The sequence below is a fragment of the Pongo abelii genome, chromosome 15 (assembly GCF_028885655.2).
Source record: "Pongo abelii isolate AG06213 chromosome 15, NHGRI_mPonAbe1-v2.0_pri, whole genome shotgun sequence".
Classification (NCBI taxonomy): Eukaryota; Metazoa; Chordata; class Mammalia; order Primates; family Hominidae; genus Pongo; species Pongo abelii.
The window spans coordinates 51,013,796-51,030,424 of NC_072000.2; the positions used below are offsets into that span (position 1 = coordinate 51,013,796).

General features: G+C 33.8%; 1 protein-coding gene across 2 annotated transcripts in view; it reads right to left on the bottom strand.

The window, feature by feature from the left end:
* MDGA2 (MAM domain containing glycosylphosphatidylinositol anchor 2) overlaps window positions 1–16,629 on the bottom strand; it is an 825,106-nt gene that overhangs the window by 202,350 nt on the left and 606,127 nt on the right. For both annotated transcript variants that reach the window (XM_024231654.3, XM_054530089.2), the window contains one exon: window positions 7,197–7,526. In XM_024231654.3, the coding sequence (XP_024087422.3) occupies window positions 7,197–7,526 (330 nt within the window). The remainder of the gene's footprint in view (window positions 1–7,196; window positions 7,527–16,629) is intronic.

Genomic DNA, 16,629 nt, shown 5'->3' on the forward strand with positions numbered 1-16,629 from the left:
CTGGAGGCATCACGCTATACTTCAAACTATACTACAAGGCTACAGTAACCAAAACAGCATGGTAGTGGTACCAAAACAGAGATATAGATCAATGGAACAGAACAGAGCCCTCAGAAATAACACCGCATATCTACAACTATCTGATCTTCGAGAATGTTTTCTTATGCTCTCTTTCATTCATTCTATTTCCTCAAACTTTGCCTTGTAAATATTCCAAACCTGTGGTGGACAGATAAGAAATCTAACATGCAAAGAGGTTAACTGACTTCTCAGATGTTGTTCCTGAGTGAGTCTCAAAGCTTTTATTATTATTATTATTATTATTATACTTTAAGTTTTAGGGTACATGTGCACAATGTGCAGGTTTGTTACATATGTATACATGTACCATGTTGGTGTGCTGCACCCATTAACTCGTCATTTAGCATTAGGTATATCTCCTAATGCTATCCCTCCCCCCACCCCACAACAGTCCCCAGTGTGTGATGTTCCCCTTCCTGTGTCCATGTGTTCTCATTGTTCAATCCCACCTATGAGTGAGAACATGCAGTGTTTGGTTTTTTGTCCTTGCGATAGTTTGCTGAGAATGATGTACAAGGCTACAGTAACCAAAACAGCATGGTACTGGTACCAAAACAGAGATATAGACCAATGGAACAGAACAGAGCCCTCAGAAATAATGCCGCATATCTACAACTATCTGATCTTTGACAAACCTGACAAAAACAAGCAATGGGGAAAGGATTCCCTATTTAATAAATGGTGCTGGGAAAACTGGCTAGCCGTATGTAGAAAGCTGAAACTGGATACCTTCCTTACACCTTATACAAAAATTAATTCAAGATGGATTAAACACTTACATGTTAGACCTAAAACCATAAAAACCTTAGAAGAAAAACTAGGCTAAGCTTTCTGTATCTTTTTTTCTTACCTAGCCACTATTCATAAAATATTGCTTGTCCCCGTTGTCCAATTTTTTTTCTTTTCTGTCTTTTCTTTTTTTTCCAACAGATCTCACTCTGTCACCAAGGCAATTTTTATCTTAATGAAAGTGTTTTGCCTCTCTCTGTTACATTATCTCCAAATAATTCACTGACTACTCTGTCACAATGCAAAGGTATTCTCACTGTTTGGGAAACAGGAAAAGCTGTCTTTGTCAGATTGATTGTTAAGCCTTAAGAATGTCTTTTGAAATTCTCCTTTATTTCTCCACCATCATTTCTCTAATTGTCTCTTTTCTGAACTCTGCAGATTCACCAACTGAATTGGCTCCCAAAACACAAATCAGATCATATTGCCTCCCTGATAAATACTTTGGTCATTCTTGATTGTGTGAATGTGAGCTAATAAGTTCTAATGAGATTCATTTCCTTCTAAGATCTAGTGCCTTATTCTTAATCCAGCTCAGATGCTACCTGCTGCTCTATGGAACTCTTGCTGACCAGATTCAATAACATTATTCTGTGTGCTCCCCTATAACTTCTATAGTTTATTAAAGCAAATGCTAGATTATATCTGTTAATAAGATTTTACCTCAATCTTATAAAATGTATTAATGTTTGTATAGACAAGTAACAGTTACATGTGAGTTTAATTTGCTAGTAAGCCCATGAAGTTCAGCTTTGTAATTATTTTATTTCTGAATTAATAGGATATCAAAAGTGTAGGTTTGAGGTCAATGCATTATAGCCTGTGGGCAAAATATGGCTACCACCTGTTTTTGTAAATAAAGTATTATTGGAACGCAGCTGTGCCCATTTATTTATTGCCTATGGCAGCTTGCCCATTATCATAGCAGAGTGGAATAGTTGTGACGGAAACCATATGGCTTGAAAAGCTGAAAATATTTACTATCCAGCCCTTTACAAAATGTTTGCCAGTCTCTGATGTCCATCATTAATTCAGAGGTCATAGATTTTACTTCACAATTTTGGATTCAAGGAAAGAAATTAATGCTTCTCTGTTCAGTAACTCAGATGCTAATTATAAACTTTTGATTGCAGGGTAGCTTCCTCTGATCAAAGCTTTGTCAGGGTATTTTGTGTGATAGTCTTATGACTTCTACTTACATGAAATAACCTATTCCTTACTATAGCCATTCTATAGAACTTCAGTTTTAATCAGCAGAATTTCATGAGTTTCTATTCCTCCTTAACTGGAGAAAGGACAAGGAAGCAAATCCAATTAAGTGGACTTAGTCATTTTTTCTGTTGCCCTCCTGTTTGTTAACTATTCTTCTTTCTTGTGTACTGTAGCCTTGTGTTAACAACAACTTTCATTTTGCAGATGTGAATACTTGTACAGACACTGGTTAACTGAAATAATTATAGTAACTAGATGGGTGGCAGCAAACTAAAATTTTGAACAGATTTTCTCAATTGGTCACCACTGTGCACCTATGCCCATGCTTCAGCTTCTTCTTTACACTTCATAATTTGGATCCACTTTCTGCCTATAAAATGTCCATGTACTCTAACAAGGTAGAAAAAAAATCATCAAAATCTGTATTGAGTCTTCTGCTATATTTGTCCACCAGATGTCTCATCATGGGAATTCCACAGATCAGCAGTTTCACTGTTTAGGTTTTCGAGGCATGATGCAGATGCTTCTGAGTTTACTATAAACCTACAAGTTTGTCAAGTCATGCAAAGAAATAAGTGCAAGCTAATGAGCATCCAAGGACTCTACCATGGAATAATACTGGAAGAAGCAATGAGATATTTTGCAACAATGCCTCTGAAAATTAAGTCTACTGCTGTATAACGATTTTTGCAAATGAGTGACAATCAAGTGACAATAATTAAGAATTTAACTTTCATCAAAATTTTAGGCTGAAATTCACATGCATTTTTCAGCAAGTTGTGAAGTTTATTTTATAAAATTGAATTATAGCAGTTAAAGTTTCAGTATATTTAATTTTTTAATTGAAACATTTATAACAATTTTAAGTTACCTGCAGTCTAGCCAGATAAAATATAGCTTCAGTAATAAAAAACTATAAAGTTGTAATAAACCAATATAATTTGCTTATATTCATATCAATGAATATCAGCCCTACAGTAAAAACAATAATTATCACTTTAATATTCTTGAGACTTTCTTCATGCTCTATATTCTGCCAAATATATCCTCCTTCCACTGTCTCTAGCACAATGCTACATTTGTCAACTTTTAACTCAAATGTCATTTCTCTGTGAAAGTTTCTTATACCCACATGAACAAAAAATTCACAATTTCTACAGAAGTCCGATCAAGCTTTAAGCACAGTATGCAACCACTATATATTGCCTAGTTTCTACGTAGTCTGTCTTGATGATTTAGATTGTAAGCTCCTTAAGGTCAAGGCCCATTTGTACTATCACCATATAACACAGAGTGTGTATGTAGCAATAACACATTAAAGAAATCTAAAGGAAACACTAATTTTAAATTAAAAACAAATACTCCCAATGAAACAATTTGCAAGTTTAAAGAATCAGGAGGAAAAAGGTATCTAATATTCAGTTCATGTGAAAGTAACACAACCTATAATCACATATATCATAGCTTTTATCATTCAATCAAATTAAAACTCCAAAATACATGAGGCCTCTCTTCTCTTTTCTTTTCTTTCCTTTTCTTTCCCTCCTCTCCCCTCCCTTCTTCTCTCCAATCTGCCTTGCCTTGCCTTACCTTGCCCTGCCCTACCTTGCCCTGCCCTGCCCTGCCCTGCCTTGCCTTGCCTTGCTTTGCTTTTTTGAGACAGTCTTGGTCTGTCAACCAGGCTGAAGTGAAGTGGTGCCACGATAGCTCACTGCAGCCTCAAACTTCTGGCCTAAAGGGATCTTCCTGAGTCAGCCTCCCAGAGTGCTGGGATTACAGTGTGAGCCACCATGCCTGGCCCTAAACTGTCTTCTAAAATCAGATCATTGTCTTTGAGAATATGAATAATTCTGTAAATTAGGATTTACTTCCCTGAAATATTTTGTATTTCAATTTTAAAAGTCATCAAAAACATATGTTGAAATGTGGCTCTGTCATTTAAGAAAAATGATTTTCTGTCTTAGGTAAAAATGCCTTGTGGTACCTCAGCCTCTACCTTAAAAATATCATTATATGTCTCTTAAAACACAGTAACACTAAAATTGAATAATAAAGAATTAAAGAGAGAGGAAAAAGAAACAACACAGTAATAAGTGAGATTCGATGTAAGATTTTATATGAAAAACAAAAAGCTCAGAAATTTTCAAAATGTTTTAAAATGTCACCGTAAAATGCCTTATATTTAACATAAAGAAATGCTTAGCACACAAGTCAGCTACTGACCATTTGGTCAATGCTAATTTCTTATAATAGAAACACTAGCAAAACCAAGAATCTAACACATCACCACATGTATATTTATGTCTTACATTGTTGCTTCCTTTTCTTTGACTCACTCATCCCATTTGTGTGAATTTCCTCAGTATCCTCCAGGGTTCATAAAATTGATATAATCCAAGATTTCCTCGTATGCTATAGCTTATTCATTTTCACTGTTCAAACTATACCCTAGAATACACCTATTTTCATATTAAAGCACTTTAGTCTTCAATAGTATTGGGATAAAAATCATATTAATGATGTCAGTTGAATCATACAATCTCAGATTTATAGAACTTTATACTGCATTCTAGTATTCCACTCTATTGTAAGCAAATTGGAACATCAAAGGTCAGTTTTGGCTTGAAGACAGAGTATGTAATCATCTTCAGTAACTCATTCTTTAGGTTAGGCATCATCTTCTCTAGGCCTTCTACCACAATAAAATCTCCTAGGCCATCTAGCCTCAAGAGCCTGCCATCTGTGTAGCCACACTTAGAACAGCCCCAAATTTGCTTTAATGCTCTGATGTTGCCATAGTGAATTTATTAATTTTTGAACAAGGGGCATGCACTTTTATTTTCACTGGACACCACAAATTGAGGAGCTGCTCCTGTCTTTGGGAGTGATAAAACATTAAGTCACTATAAATTTGTCTATCAAATAACTTTAAGTCAGTAGGGAATTACAACAAGGGCAGTAAGAGGCACAGCAAATGTCTACATTACAGAGACAATGGGAGGGAAGAAAATCTAAAATGAAAGGTGTATGCATAAATTAGTCATTTTGTTAGTTAATAATTATCTGTTTAGTACCTTCTATGTGCCATGTATTGTTTCGGCTATTGAGATTATAGCAATGAGTGATGCAGACAAAGTCTCAGACTTCGTGGAGCTTCCACTCTATGGAGAAACCACATCTATCTGTAGTTAAGTGGGTACTTTCCAGGGGTAGTGTTTTGGAAGAAGACAACATATTTCTTTTATCTCCAATAGTGTTACCTTGGGTAGCCAGGCAAATTAATGATAGTTAAGAAAATTTAATGATTACAACCAATCTCTTACTACTAATCTTGAATTTTCTTTAAAGGATTGGTGGAAATTTCACAAATCAATGTTGGTCATCTTTACTATTTGGTCATGTATAACACATAGTTTCAAACAGGCAATATAACTAGTATATTTAAAAATAAATGTTAGGGCTCGTTTTGTGAGCCCTATATATAATGCTGCTTTCTTCTCTCCATTCTGTGCTCCATCTTTTGTCTAAGTTTAATGGTATATAAACTGTGCTCCCATCAAAGGAGTTCTTTTAGATAAAAGCATTGATTCTTTGGATCTGAGCTTTGTGTCACTGGTTCTGTAAAGGAAACAAACAGAAAAAACCCGGCCAAACCAAACCAAACAAAGAAATGGTTTTGATTAAGTCTAGAACATTTCTGGGAAACTATCCCTCAGAAAATGAGGACAAATTATCCTGGATCTACAAAATTTGTTCTTACTCTCTTACAGGAAATATCATATTGGAATGTCATACAGTACAGTGTACAGTGTCACCGCACACTGAGGTGAAGAATCAATAGATATTTGTTGACTGAATGAATACATAAACAAGTGATAACTGACTGTGTGTATCAACAGTTTTCCCTCAGATATCCTAAAACAATCCATCTCTTAGTGCTAGCACCAATGTTTAAATATCAGTTAGATTTTTTTAAAAAATGTTTTTATTGTCTCTAGCTTTTTTTTAAGCTAGAAAAGAAATAATGTCCAAACACAAGTACTTTTCATCATCCTAATTTCCTTTTGTTTTAGTGACAGATGATAAAAATTGAATATCTTCTAGGAACAAAGCACAATTGTGCAAAGTTAGCACATTTTTGTTAGCCTGAATCATAAACTTCTATTCTTAAGGAGTAAAATCAATCCAGTGTTCACTGTAATTTGGAACCATGAGAAGGCACAAAATTATAGGTGAATACTTCAAAGTACAAGATACAAAATGCTGCCTGATCATGTGTCTACTACATTTGTCTCTATGTTTTCAACACATATTATTTATCTTGCATGATGTAAGAATCTTCCATTAAAATTCAATTTGGTAACAAGCTGGCAAAACAAATACAGCTACTTTAAAACTCTGGATGTGTGCTGATTGTGCCTCATAGAATCACAGGGCTTTAAAGCATCTGAATGAACCCTCCTCCACCAAATCCCTGTAATTTTCCTTGTCAACAGATGTACATTTAGTCAAGAAAAAACTAATAACATGTTTTCGTTTTTAACTTTAAAAGAAAGAATTTCACTCCAATATATTTTCGTACTTAACTGTTTTCATTATGAACAGATTTTACCATATGATTCTGCAAAAAAATCACATCTGACTACAACTGTAACATATCAATTTTTGTTAGTGTAGGGTACATTTGTTACATATTTTGCATTTGAACACTCATCTCTCAGTATTTTCTTCTTAGCACTATATAGTTATGCTTTGTTTGAAATTTCTGAAAATTGTCAACTCTAGACATTGTTGTTTAATTTTATTAATATAATTTTAGACTCTTCAGAGTATTTTGATGAAATACTAGTATTATTCAACTTATAAGCCTGTATCTATCTTAGTCAATGCTATTAATTTTATTTGGATAATTTCCGTAAAATCTTATGTAAATCTAAATCAAAACTGATAAAACAGTGTTTCAGAACCTGGTATTCATTGAGCATTCAGAACATTATAATTTTGTTTTTAGGAAACTTAAAAGGGAAAAAATATTTTTAACTAAAACCTACTTGATCTGTTAAACTTCATTCTAAATGTGAACATCTTTTACATCATAAGTATATGCCTCTTACCTGTGCTGCTGGATATATTAACATCGATACTGATATCAGATATTCCTCCTCCCTTCAGAGATGCTACACATGTGTACGTCCCAAAATCCGTGAATTTTAAATCAATGATGTCCAAGTTTGTTGTTCCCGGAGAGACATCAGGATCAGTCTGTGTAATGACCATCCGCTCAGAACTTCTTAATGGACGACCATTTTTAAACCAACTAAATGTTAGCTCCTCAGAAGGAACAGCTTCTACTTGGCAAGATATTTTCACTTCACGGCCAATCTGGATGTTGTCATCTTTATGATAAGGATCTGGTGTGATCCAAAATCGTCCTTTTTTTAATGCTACAACATAAAAATTCCATAAGGAGTTAGTGTTACTTTCATAACTTTAAGGATTCATTCACTCTAGATAATCATCTCTGAGCTGAAATAAAGTAAAACCAAACAAAGTGTACATATGTTTCTTTTTTATATCCAAGTTGTGTGTATATCAATAAACCTCATTCAGGTATCCAGAAATAATCTAAAAAAATCTAAGTCAATTAAAGACTGTGAGCACTGATTTTTATAAATTTGGTAATATTTTCCAGTGATATCAAAAGTAATGCCTTAATTCTATGTGCAAGTATACTTAAAATTGACATTGAATTTTGAACAAATGACAGATTCTATGTAGTCATAGGGTATTAAAATGAAAAGTAAGAACATGGATCTCACTTAATCTAATTCTTTCCCTATGTCACTGCTTTGTTATTGTATAATTTTCCAAACAACTCAAATATTACACAAAGGACATATGAACATTCTCCTAAGGTTGTATCTACATGTTGACCAACACTAGTTTGGTAATATTTGAGTCCATTCACATTCATGAAACATTTTCATATACTGAAATAATCTGAACTGAAAAAGAAAACCTGGGGCAAAAAGCATTTTCAAAACATTTACTATGAACTTTTCTATTCTACCATATATAGATGTTTCCAGTTAAAACTGTTTGTTGGCTCTCTAATGCAGATGACCAAAAGAACCTCTCCACAGACAGCTTAGAAAACAGGTTTGTATGCTGACAGAAGTGTTTGCCAGGTCTAAAGGCAGTGCTGTTTTCACAAGAGGTCAGTAGTAATGACTACCAAAAGGCTGCCAAGGGAGCATCTATAGACTTTCTACTAAGGGCCTGAACTTTGAATGATACCACAATACTCAATATGGAAAAGCTTTCTCTCTTTTGTGACAGTGATTCTCTTATACACAAATTTTTCTTTTCTTTCATCATCTTCCCCATTTCCCTCTCCTTTAAAATGACTATCCCTACATGACAAAATGTAGCATATACAGTGAAACACAATTATCAGGATAAAATATTGATCATCCACTTTTAACATTAAGCCTAAATACGTAATGATGTTGTCAAAAATGCCATGAATTTAGAGGACCTGAATACACTAGAAGGCTGCTAACAGCATTCTGGATAGCCCCTCCTTAGTTTAACCATATTTTTGTCAGTTATTCCAATAAAAACCAGTGAGCACTATAAAAATCTATAGAATCATGCAGAATGAACTAGAGATGAATATACTTTTAAATCTTAAAAACTTTTCTAAGTTTAAAACTCTTTAGCCTCAAATATTTTTATCTGCTTTCTTGTTGGCATCTTAATAGGAAGATATAAATAGATATCAAAAACAATGTTGATGTCTTTCTTTTTCATTTAAGATATATTTGAAGGCTCCTCCTCAAGACTAGCCACTAGGCTGGGTTCTGACTACAGGACATAAACAAAATAGACATAACCATGGCCCTCATATACTGCAGCCTGCATATTCATAGATTAGAGGCCAACTTATTCACACAACATTTATGATACTTATGTCTAGAAAAACCACACACATATATAGCGATGAAATGTTTTATATGCCTGAAGAAGTTTCAATCTCGGAGGAGAGCCTCCCTGAATTATTGTTTAGAAAATACACTAAGTTTTAATCTTAATGAAAACATGAGAAGACAAATACTTAAATCACACTCTCATACTGTCATTTGTTACAGTTTTCCATAATAAAATGCAACTTATGAATCTTATTTACCCCTAACCATATCTTTATCAGTAAGTTACTCTAGGGTGAAATTAGGATACATTTTGGTATTCTGTTACCTAGAATCATATACTCATATTTTCACAGGCACTGACGTATGACTTTATATTGTATTTGGGAAGGGAAATGTGATGAAAATGTCCATATCTGGCTGCCATATTTGGTATATAATAATTGTGCTCATACGATGCCAATGTAATTGAAGTTTTACAGTACAAAGCCAATCGTATGAGTATAAAATATATTTTCTTTTAAAAACAGATGTAAAATTTAATGTCAAGAGCATTTACTTTTATTAGCACCATAACACTTAAATGAGAGTTTCCTTTCATTTGCTAAGAATTTTCTTTATCTTGTTTTTAAAGAGAAATTTTAAGGTTATATTTTTGACAGTTTTATTATTGCATATATTAATTTATTAATAACCATATGATTAATATCAGGGTTCATATGGGATACCTTTTAGAATAGTTTTCATTACAAAGATATATGTTGGTTGCATATGTAAACACACACAAAACTGAGATGTTTAAGTGGTTGTCATTTATTTACCATGCAGCTATTGTTTTCTATTTCTGTGCTCTGCATAGTGACATATTAAAGTGATATTGAGAGAACTGCAATCTTACCAGCCAAATTAGATTTAAAATACTAAACAATTCAAAAAATACTGATAAAAATATGAAATCAATATCTGTATTATGTTATAGAATATTTATTCATAAAAACAACTTTAAAACCCAAAATATTAGAGGTTATAAACCCATAATCAATACATAAGATTATATATAATATACAATTATACAAATTAATAAAAAGCAATATAATCAAGCATGCTTTTAAGAATGAACTCATAGCGAAAAACATTGGTTAATCTTAGTATCAGATAATTCTATGATTTGGCCTAAGTCAATTGTACTAGTCTTCTGAATGACAGAATCTAAAGGGAAAAAGAGAAACAAGTCTGCTAAGTGAGCTCAAGTTAAGGAATATCAGAATAAGTAACAGAGATTGTTTAATAGAGAGTCATTTCTCTGTTTATGTTGTCCCTCTAACAAAATAACATAACTGGTTTTGCATACAAAAAAGAAATGTTCAGATAAAAGGTGTGTGTGCATGTACTCATATGTAGTAACAGAGGACAGAGAAATTTTGTTTTCTCACTTAGCTCAGAAAACTAAGAGCATAGCTCTGTAAACTAGGTCTGGGTACACTGAGAACTTGCAACCTAATTCCAGTTTTTCATGTCTACGTGGTCCAAGATGGGCAATCTAACTTTATGGATCAAGCGCATCATTTAAAAAAATAGAAGGTGATAGAGTTAGGCTCCCTTAGAGATACATCGTGAGAAATAGCTTATTAACAATTGTGCCTGAGTTTTGAAAATATAAAGTGTTTGATGTAGTTAATCAACTGGGCAGCAGGTTCCTTTGTTCATAATTAAACACTCTCTTTTTCCATGAACAATTTATAGTAGCTCATGTAATGTTAATTTAAAGTCATTTCCTGCTACCCGTTAAGATTTTAAACTCTTAAAATCAATCTGTGATTAGAGGTCCAATAGACTTAACGAGACTCTATAGAACTAAAGAAATTCTATGGAAAAAGGATAGGAGAAATCCCTTTCCCCAAATGCAATTTCTCAGTCTGAATATTGAAAATCCCCTAACGCCAGCCTGAGAGAACATTAGATTTGACTTAATGTATCATAAATCGTGATGGACGAACCTTAAAAGGTACTTGTTTAGTCTGGCAGTGCATGTAAAAGATTGGCATCAAGCTGAACTTCTGTTCTGGATAATCTATTTGGAAACATTGCAATGTAACTATAGCCTCCCTTTTTTAATATTGTGAATTGAATGCAGGCTTGGCCTATATTCACTTTTTCACAGTTTACTTGCAACGACATTCTAATTGCACTTACTGAAATCCCTCTTCTTCAGGCTATACAGATGTGCTCTATAAATGGAGTGAAACCCAAGTATTGAAACGGAGGCTACCCACTGCAAAAATTTGGGTAGGGTTTGTTGCTCACCTTCCCTAGAAATAAGAGTCCATGACTGTGAATGTGAATGTCAATGGTTCAATGGAAGACTTCTGTTATGTAAAACTAGATTACATCTTGAGCATAGGCTTGAAAGAGGGAACATTGCCTTCAGAGAAGTCTAGGCTTGTGGTTTCCACAAAGAGGAGGCTGTGAGATTGTATCTTGATTGTAGTTTTAGATTTAAAATTATAACGTACAGTGTTTTGTTGGTCAAATGTTCCATGAAGTATGTAATACATAGTAATTCAATAATAAACTAAAATTTATTGACAGAACAAAAAAAGACAACAGTCTTATACTTTAATGTGAAAAGCATCTCTTTGGAGATAATAAATATGAGGTGTCAGCTTTTAAGCTTCTGTTAAGTATCTATTTCAGAAGAATGATAAGATAGAGAGTGACCACTGATCACCATTTCAGGTTGATAAATTGCTGAAAAGACTCTCTAAATCGGTTATGTTTTATAATCAGGTTGTAGGATTCTGGACAACCTAAAGAACTGACAAAACCTTGTTGATATCTGGATATAGAAACCATTAATAGTGTAATCAGATAAATAAAAATCAATTTCCTATTTATTTATTCTTTGCTGAAGAGAACAAAAATATCTAGGTGTGAAAGATGAAGTATTTTCCTGACCCACTGAATGCCAATTAAATAAGCAGTTGGAAATAGGTTACATCAGCAAAGCAACTTAAAAGATAGTAAATGATAGTATGTATAATCTGTCCTACTATAATCAGGAACCTATCTCTCCTCAATAGGGTTGTGAACACCTACTATAATCAGGAACCTATCTCTCCTCAATGGGGTTGGAGTGGGTACACCTTACTCTTCTTCATTGCCCCCAAATCCTGAATATGGTGCATTGTTATAGTTGGTACTCTATACTCTTTATTGAATTTAATTATAATTGACATTTCAAAGCATTAACTTTACAGATGCCAATTGTTTCCATTCAGTATTATAAGTTCCTGTTAATTTTGATTTTGTGTTGCAGTCTTATGTTCTGAGATGCATCTGGGGAAATAGAATAGGAAAAAGAACAGATTTGATGTCCTCAAGGATTCAGTGATTTTGTTGTGGGAACAGAATAACACTTGATGAACAAACAGCATCAACATGGGAATATATGTGAGGAAGAGAATTCTGTACACAACACAAGAAACCTCATGCTAGCACATCCACTGACTAGTTAGCTATGTGTATGGGACATCAGCTATCAGACAACCCTCTTTGTAAAGGAGGATTTCATCCAAAAGGGCTTGTTTATATGCTTCAGATAATAATCATTTCTGAGAAAATATGGATAATTACTCAACTGACAATCAGTTGATAATCTGAAGAAAGATGGAAGAAGGAAAAAAAAACTGACATCTACGCACATTTACATTGTCTGAAATAGTATTTGCTAAAACCTGTTTCAGAAAAAGGTTAATAGAGGTTACATTAAAACAAAGTGTAGGCCAGGTGCAGTGGCTCATGCCTGCACTTTGGAAGGCTGAGATGGGCAGAGAACCTGAGGTCAGGAGTTCAAAATCAGTCTGTCCAACACAGTGAAACCCCGTCTCTACTAAAAATACAAAAAATTAGCCAGGTGTCGTGGCAGGCGCCTGTAAGCCCAGCTACTTGGGAGGCTGAGGCAGGAGAATCTCTTGAACCCGGGAGCCGGAGGTTGCAGTGAGCCGAGATCAGGCCACTGCACTCCAGCCTGGACAACAAGAGCAAAACTCCACCACAAAGAAACAAACAAACAACCAAAGTGTAACAAAGTTTGAAAATTGACTATATGAAAAAAAGTTTGCATTTCTCCCAAACTTTTCAGAGCTTTGAACATGCCAACATGCAAATTGTCACATTACTAGAGAGGCTGATTGCATCTACCAAGGGGGAACATCTCTGAGGACTAGCATCCCAGAGAATAAAGTTTGGGAAACAATGACCTAAGAAAATCTACCAGTCAAGAGAATCATTGAAAAGACTCTAAAATTAGATTCCATTCTTAATATTGTAGGCATTTCCCTTATGAGCATCACGAAATAATCAACAAGGTGTGACTCTCTAGTGAAAATAATATTTATTGTTTAAAAAGCTCAAGGGCTTGGGAATGATCTTAATTTTTTAAGTTAATAAGTAATGGTACATTGAAGTTATAAAAATATATTTCAGATTCATCTAATAAACTCACCTACACTAAGAGCCGCGTGCCTCTTTCTTTCCAACCAACAATTTAGAAAACAAAATTAACTTATCAGTTTGTTCCTGTCTCTGAAATGTACATTTTGCAATATGCAAACAGCATTAAAAAGGAGTTAAATGCATCAGCTTTTTTACAACTCCAAGCACTGATATGAACAAGACTTAATCTTTCTCATTTGCTTGAAGAAATAATTTGAGTTAATTTATTTATCTTATGTTATTATAAAAAGTCTATGCAGTGTTAGTCTTAAAAGTATTAAAGCTTCTAGAAAATGGATATGAGCAGGGAGGTCTTTTAAATTTTTTTCTCTGATATGCTATTAAGTATTCTTGTACTCACTTCTCTGTATCTAACAACTCCAATTGCCAATCTAGTCTGAATGGAAGTTCATTAATAATGTGAGAACAAAAATACATTACACCCTTTCCTGAAAGTGGTTTAACATAGCATCCCTGATAATCTAACTGTAGAGTCAGATGATGAAATGAAGTTGGGGTTCTATTTAATTATAAAGTATCAAGGCTCTATTTATTTTGTGAATTTACTCAAAGCTAATTAGTACAGTTAATCATTTGAATTGTTTAAGCATAGTATGGTTGAATTGTAAATGTCTTTTGAATATCCTTTCTCAATAGGACATCAGCAGGTAAGCATTTTGGGTAAGAATTAAAGAAAGAAAGGACTTTTTAGGCAGACACAAATTATGCTTTTTGGGGTAAATTCTTCCTTAAGAAGGGGGAAAAAGTGAACTAAAATAATAATATAATTATTATCATTATTATTTTGCCATTCCTACCATTTTAGCCCTATTTTAAGTAAGGAAAAAATATATATATATTGCTGATAAATTACCAAAATGTCTATATCGGTGTCATAAATGAAAACATTTACATGTGGCTACCATGTAAATGGTATTTGAATTAGCATGATACCTTAGCACCAGTTATTTGAATAGAAGATTATTACTTTGCTGGCCCTATAATGTTAAAAATTAGTGGGTATTTTGAGCTCACCTTTTCTATCAAATTTAATAATACTTTTTCACTATGAGAAATGAGAATGTGTTCAGGTAGATTATATTTTTTATCAGTTGCTAAAGACCTAGGACTAGAAACAGCTATCAGATGAGTGGCAGCTTAGAAAGACTGGTGCAAAATATAATTCATTTGAAATCCTTTTGAAAATAGTACATCCTTAATATTTATGAAATTGATCACGTAGTTGTGAAAATTAGATGAGATAATGAGATTAACTTAATCTAAAATCTTTCATTACCTTTCTTGAGCTTTTTTGTTTTCTGTCTCATAAGCGGTGCCCTTTCCCTTTCCAAAGTGATTCTGCCCCCTCTGCCAACCTCTCTCACGGTATCCTGAGGTCCTACATCCAGTTGGCCACTTCTTTTGAAATATCAGTATTTCCTCTTCCATACTGTATTCTCTCAGACTGAAATTTGTTTAGGTCACATCTAAACTTAAAACACTTCTCTTAACCCCAATAATCCCTCAAATGTCAATATCAAGCAATTTGTGGCATATTGCTTGATAAAATGGCGAAATACCAGTTGCACTCACTCACTAGGATACTTTATGTGCTGGGTTTCACTGGTGCTACTCTGGCAGTGAGGGCTCAAAGATTAGTAATGATCTCCTAATCAATTAATACAATATTTTCTAGTTCCCATTCATGTTTGTATTATTTACACTTTCCACTTCATGTCACTTTACATTCTTGGCTCTTCTCTCTTGAACATCTCTTTTATACTGGCCTCTATAACTGGTAGGATATAACGTTTAAGAAAATAAATTAATGGACTGTTCTCATTCACATCACAATTGTCATGACAGTCTCCCTGGTTCATTTGAGTTCTATCATTTGAACAGTTCATTTGAGTTCTATCTATCACTTGAACAGTTCTAACAGTCGAAAATAAATTAGTGGACTGTTCTCATTCACATCACAATTGTCATGACATTGTCCCAGTTCTATCATTCAAACAGCAGTTGTAAAGTCAGGCTTGTTGAGAAAGGTAGGATTTTTCTAAATCATTTTGCCATAATTGGAAGCCATGGAGTTTTCCCTTGATGTTCTCTCTTTCCTTTTGCTGCTCATGTTAGAACATGAGATAGTTGTTTGTTTGTTTTGTTTCTTGAGATGTAGAATATTGCAACCAGATCCATGCATATTTCAATTTGAAAGAAAAATGTGTTAAAATCATTTAAATATATGTTTTCATTTTAACACTACAGACCAAATAAAATAATTTAGATATATCGAATGACTAAATGAGAAATATCTGTAATTAGTAAGAATTCATGTAAATTATCTTAATTGCCTTATCTGGTAAGAAGATGAAGAGTGAATACAATTGACCTGGCCCATCTAAACATTCCCCTTATTTTAACTAAACTTTAGATAGATTTATTTCTTTTTCTTTTTTTTGGGTGGGGTGGGGTGGGGTTATCCATCCCTTCAAGCATTTATCCTTTGTGTTACAATCCAATTATACGCTTTGTTATTTTTAAATGTACAATTAAATAATTATAATTGACTATAGTCACCCTGTTGTGCTATCAAATACTAGGTCATATCCATCCTTTATAACTATTTTTTATACCAACTAACCACGCCCACCTTCCTCCCCCAATCCCACCCCTGTTCCAGTAATCATCCTTCTGTTCTGTTACATAGATTTATTTTTTACTATAGGCCCCTGGTCCTCATTTTCATAGAGCATTTACACTAGAAAACTTGAAAATTTAGAGAAATTGTAAATTCTTCCTCTGCTCCATCGAGTTGTAAATAATCTGAAACTCAAAAATGTCTTTCTCAAGTATCTGGGAGCCATCCCTTTGAAATATAATCATCATCTTTGAAGTCCCTGAGACATTGTCCCTATCTCCCATTCTCTGTGGAGGGTAAGAGCCTAGAGCCTAACTCTGAAATGTGAAAAGAGACAAATAGCAAAGACAGATGTCTTAATCACATTGACCAACCTCTCTCATAAAGTCTTCCAGTACTTTTTTTTATTATTTTATTTATTTATTTATTTTTACATAGTCTCGTTCTGTCACCCAGGCTGGAGTGCAGTGGTGTGATCTTGGC